This window comes from Populus alba, chromosome 14 (genome assembly GCF_005239225.2).
Source record: "Populus alba chromosome 14, ASM523922v2, whole genome shotgun sequence".
NCBI classification, from domain to species: Eukaryota; Viridiplantae; Streptophyta; class Magnoliopsida; order Malpighiales; family Salicaceae; genus Populus; species Populus alba.
The window spans coordinates 3,003,300-3,009,395 of record NC_133297.1 but is presented as its reverse complement, the minus strand read 5'-3'; the positions used below and the strand labels follow the sequence as shown (position 1 = coordinate 3,009,395).

Genomic DNA, 6,096 nt, shown 5'->3' with positions numbered 1-6,096 from the left:
ATCTTAAGTTAATTTATAGGTTGATTAATTACATGTATAAACTCTAGTTTTTCCTAAAATATTTTTTATTTAGCAAGTTTTTATGATAATAAACTACCAATTCATGATAAACTAGGCATATGTACACATTATTCTAATATATTTACAACTTATATCTACACTGATATATTTAAGTTAAGAGACATCCCGACAGTTAGAACTTAGGCACTTCGATTAAGAGGTGCTATATACGCACAACCTTTAAGGATGATGGGTGGAGATTTAGGACATGGTGAAAGCTGCCCCTACTTTATAATTAATTCATGGTTTTTTTTAGCATCCCGTTTGGAAGGAAAATCTCATTATCACAATTAATTAACCATATGATAAAGTTGTCTCCTTTTTTTTTTGTTTCCGCCCTTTCACATTTGAGACAGAATCCAAGAAACATGGAAGATGCATAAAGATTAGTAGATATGTGGTCCATTAAAAGGAGGATTAGATAAATCATAAATTCATAGTTTGTTAGCCTTATTAATTAACACTTGAGAAGGGTTAGCTCATTTGTAGTTTCAGCATAGTCCAATTGCCAACTTGGCCTTCCAAGGGTGAACTCTAGGTTAAGCAACATATCTGAAGATGACGAGGAGCTAGAGTCCAATCTCTCCTTCAAATTAGCAGCCATGTGGAGGGCTTCCGTATGTCCGTCCTCCTAATCAAGGATAGAAACAGATAATATTATCAGCTAGAAGTTAATTAGGAAGATAATTGATGTGTGTGTGTGTGTGTGTGTGTGTGTGTGTGTAATCCATGAATTTTTTGTTTTTGATGATAAGTCATATACCTTAAAATGGTCATGTGCTTCGAAATTAAAATATGTCAGAGCCTCAAGACTTGATATATTTTTCTCATCTCCCTCCATTGACGATGGCCCTGAATTTCTGTTCAAAAAATCACCAAGAAATCAATATTTAATTATTACTAGTGAATACGTTAAAACAAATAATTGCAGGCAAAAAGGTGTCTCCTTTCTCTCGTTTCTTTTCCTTCTACATGTGAGGAAATAAAAATCATGATATAATCAATTGAGATTTAGGTATACATATCTAGGCTCAACTAATTGGAAGATTTTGATTTGCAGTGGAAAATCAATGAGAAAAATTGTTCAAAGTTGAATACAATATGCATTAAAAGCTCTTAGAACAAGAAGATGTGAAATTTACTGCAATATCTCAGAAGTTAAATCATTCTTTTATGTTATCAGCTACTACTAGAGAAGCAATTCCACTGCATAGGATAATTTTTGAAGAGAGGGTTGATTTTATTTTTGCTTTATTTCTCTTATGTCCTGAGTAAGATAACATATATAAGATCATATTGTATAGTTAAGAAAAAAAAATATTAATCCATACTGAAGATTCAAATACGGGAAGCAAAGGTCTGTCTTCTGGTTTTGAATTGATTGTCCACGGGAATTAGTCAACAGAATCCAGCCATCGATGAAATATTAATGACTCGGGGAACTATAAACGTTAACATGACTATTTGAGGTTCTGAGTTGTGCACTGGAAACCAAACCAAAGAACCCTTAGAATAAAGTAGCATTGAGATTGCAACCAAGCCCTTGACTTTTTACATACATTGGGATGAAGAAACGTTCATAATCTAACGGATGAAGAGCATGCTAGGGCACGTATATATTGCTATGAAAGGTACACGTACGTAAATCACACACTTAACCTAGAAACCCTAGGCAAGCTTCATTAATTATGATCTGTATAGAGACTCTATTAGTGAAACCTATTGTCTACACGAATAACTAAGACAGAACATGTTGGATCAAATTGAAGTTCATCACCAAAGGTATTTGTGTGAATGCGTGCATGTATATATGTTTGCGTCGATTTAATGCATTCATTGAATATGGAATTGTACTTTACCGTTTTAAAAAATTTTAGAGGATAAGATGCACCTTATTGTGAAAAAACAAAAGAAGAAACAAGAGATAAGGAGGAAGGAGAAGCACAAGTGACCTTTGATTTTTTTGTATAGAAGATAGTGGTGGTGATGGTGGTGGTGGTGGATTATTGAGAGGTTGAGGAAGGTTGTTGGCATCAGCTTTTCCACTAGATAAACCTAAAGCGTCCACCTCAAGAATCCCTGCCCTTTGGCTCAAACCCATATCTGTCAGCTCTTGACCTGCAATCATCATATATTGAACCATGGCTCCAGCTTTATCAGACACTCAGAAAAATAATTCATATATGGACTGATTAATTCAGTCAGTCAGATCCCAACAACATATATTTTTTTAACTCGAAAATAGTAAATCAAATTAATGATAGAGTTTTTGGCCACACTTGAATCACCAAGCTCTCTCTAGCAAGACAATTATTTCATGGAAGAGAGTAAATATCGAGTTCTTAAGGACAATATAATTTACCTGATCCTCTGTCAGTGCTCTTCACTGTTCTATACATCTGCATGAACACCCACAGGAAAAATGAGAAAAAGTCCACATTGTTAAGATTACTTTAGAGATGCCCTTTTGTCCTTACCCCTTGTTTTCCCTCCCCACTACGAATTAGTCACAGCAATACACAGATACATGTAACGATAAAAGTGCTAAAACAAAGTTGAAAAATCTTGAAAATCTCCTAACAAATACACAAATTCAAGGAAATGCAGATTCAACACAGTAACCCCACCTGCAAGTGACTCTTCACATGAGCTAGGGTAAGATCCTTCACATTCATCAACTCTAAGACTGATTTTGGTGTTGCTCCTGTAACAATATTCGCCAAGAGAAGGTGTAAACTTCTTCTCTTTTATATCAACAAATAATCTCTACTATCGTGTCAAATAATTAAGAAGAGGAAAAACACAGGAAACAAACTTCAGATGCAGAAATGTACTAGTGAGTGCAAGTTTTTAAGAATATTACTTTCATGGCCACCAAGAAGCTGGACCGCATGAACAAAATGGGCATGGAGAGTTGTGGTCCATCTCATTCTAGGAGCCCTTACGCTTCTCTTCACTCCATTAATCATTCTTGCACTTCTCTTGAAATCACGCCCATAGATTTGGGGTTGGTGGTGGTGGTGGTGATTAAGATTTCTTGGTAGTTGAAGTGTTTGAGAACTCAAATCTGCCATATCAAACCCTAAGCTCAAAGTTGGTTCACTAGGACCAAGATTATAACTCCTTTCTTGATTGAGAAAGCCATTTTCATGGCTTAAATCACTTCCACTACTACCAGAATCTGTAGTTGAGCTCCTATCACTACAAAGGGCTTTTCTTGTTAATCCTCCATCATAGCCCGTTTCTTTAGCTTCCACTGATGGCGGGCTGATCTGCAGTGAAAGATCAGGAAAAGGTGATACACTTCTCATAATTATGTGTTTTGAACTTGAGAACATGAAGAAGACGGGGATCTATATATCTAATTAAGCCAGGTTTGGGAGTGGCAAGGGAGAAAGAATGAAAGAGTTTTAAAATAGTACAAATAAGGAGATTGTAAAACAGAAAGCAAGTGAATAGGTGAGATCTTTGAAGGAAGAGCTATGGGGATAAGCAGCTTGAAAAGAAAATGGGTCGTTGTGATTATATAATGATTATATCATGAGTGCCTTATGATTTGCATGGGTGTTGAGAGATGAATATATAGAAATGTTAAAGTAGAGAGAATTCGAAATGATCAGTAGGCTAGCTTTCTTTCAGTAGGATCACTCTAGGGTTGATCCAATAGAAGATCAGAGAAAGAAGTATAAATAGTGAGGTGATTGAAGGCATTGCAGAGAGTGATCAGAGTAGTAGTGAGAGAGATTAAAAAAAGGTAAACGAAAAGAGAAAGTAACACCGTCTCTCCGGGGATGATGGCCTGGATGAAAAGTTTGTAAAAAGAGAAAGTTATGTATTTAAGGATGCAGAAAGGTCAGAGACATTTCTTCAGAGAGAGCTGGAGGAGGGGACCCTTTTTCTTGCCTTAACTTTTATAATTGACAATGAATAAAAGGAAGCTTTGCAGAGGATATATTAATGGTGGTGTTTGCAGGGAAAATGGATGAAATTTCAGATAACAAAAAAGGTACTGTTCAAGGAATATTGGAAGGGAATTGAGTGAGTCTAATTGATGATGAATTCTTTTTTCTTTTATTTTTTCTTTTGTTTTCTATCTTTCTCTTTCTAGCTAGCTCTCACCATCTCTATACGTTGATGGATCGTGACCCTTTTAGATTCCCTAGAGCTATTCCCTCCTTATGTTTCCTCTGTAAGATTTTTGTTTTAGATTTTATTTTAATTTAATCAATGGTGATTTTCGTGAGCTTTTGCTTCAATGAGAATATTCCTGTTTTATTTGGCAGGCCCAAATTAAAAAATATATAATAATAATGAAAAAAAAGTCTTGTTCAAAAGCTGCAATTATGGCCTCTTCCATGCTTATTCTTTTATTACAAAGTTTCTGCATTAGTTATTTTCCTGGATTTTTTTAAGAAAATATATAGATACTAGGAGGAAAGAAAGTTTACGTAATATTTTCTAAATTTTCCGTGTTTGATTTCAGAAAATATTTTTCTATGTTTGTTTCTCATTAAATATTTTATAAAAAAACTTTTCAATATATATATTTTATATTCAACCTTTAAATTTAATTCATTTGCTTAAAAATATTTTTCACTCATGAAATTCTACAAAATATTTTACAAATAGTAATCTATAGTACAACATCATCTAATTATTTTAACAATTATCTTCATCTCACTGCCACCACCTCTTTACCACCATTGTCATCTCACAATCACCTTCTCTTTCACCATCCCCACAACCAACAATGCCTCCCCCACCACTTTCTCCTTCACCATTGAAAAATACTTTACAATGAAACATTATATATATATATACATGATACACAAAATAAACCGATACTTAATGGATTTTGGATTTGATCTCCTCTCTCCTCCATGTAAAATATATAATTAAATGCCACCACTAGTTATTCCTATGCATCATAAATCTTTCCTGCATTTATCTTTGTGTGATTAATAATTAAGAGAAACATAATTAAAAGCTAAACAATGTCTCGAGAATTTAAGAACTAGATGTTCCTTTCTGAGGACGTCAATGGAAACTTATCAAACTTAATTAAATAATTAATAAAAGTCATTATCATGACACAGTAAGGATGAGCACGACCGACCCCTTTCCTTCCTCGAAAAAGAATAGCACAATCAATTAATTAAGGTTTTGATCATTTGCAAAGACGGGCATAAGAAAACATCAAACACAATTTGCTCTAGCAGTTCCAACCCAATCTTAATTCTCTTTGCCTAAACCGACCATTATTTAGCCAGCTCGAGTCAAGTCAATCAAGTGTTTGTCCTTTGTCCGACTTCACAATGGACACAAGATAAGCCACGAGGGAAAGGGGAAGGGGAAGACTCTCTTTGGGTCTCTTCTAGCCTCGGTGCGCACGTAGCAACTAAATTGTCGATTAATATCGAGCTGTACACGTGAGAAGGCCCTTTCAAGCAGGAAAATATACTAGTCTAGTAAAATTGAAATCGGTAAGGGGAATTGTGAGAGAAGAAGGGTGTCAGAGTGGCTAGGGTGTCCGGCGACACCAGGGTCGCAGACCCACATGCAAAACTCTCTCTGACCCACTTTCCCTTTAAATTTCCAAAAAAAAGTTGATACCCCACGCGCTTTAATTACTCCAATTAATGCCCCCATGAAAATCCGGGTCAAAATTATTGTACGACCAACCGAGCTTTTGTTTGCTTCGGCTATATATATATATATATATATATATATATATATATATATAGTTTCTTTTATACATATAAGACTGGATGTAAGGTCTGATACAATTTGGTGCTCCTATCATTGAATTATACGATTATTTTGCAAGTCTTTATTATTTTTGTTTAAAACGATTTTATTTTAATTTTTTTAAATTATTAGTTTTGACACTGTGAAGTTTGATCAATTTAATCAAATTCTTAATCTATTCATTGTGTATAACTTTAATTTAATTAAATTAATATCAAAACAATTAAAATAAAACCTGATTAAGGTTAGGTTTTGTATCATTAAATCTATTCATCAAATTAGGTTAAA

General features: G+C 34.3%; 1 protein-coding gene across 1 annotated transcript; it reads right to left on the bottom strand.

Annotated features, from left to right (window-relative positions):
- Positions 1-460: 460 nt before the first annotated feature.
- Positions 461-4,133, bottom strand: LOC118034204 (probable transcription factor KAN4). The gene is made up of 6 exons (XM_035039433.2): positions 2,924-4,133; positions 2,688-2,764; positions 2,423-2,459; positions 2,013-2,178; positions 824-920; positions 461-691 (listed from the first exon to the last, which is right to left on the bottom strand). The coding sequence occupies exons 1-6, from the start codon at positions 3,396-3,398 to the stop codon at positions 518-520; spliced, it is 1,026 nt and encodes a 341-aa protein (XP_034895324.1). The 5' UTR covers positions 3,399-4,133; the 3' UTR covers positions 461-517.
- Between the last annotated feature and the right edge of the window lie 1,963 nt (positions 4,134-6,096).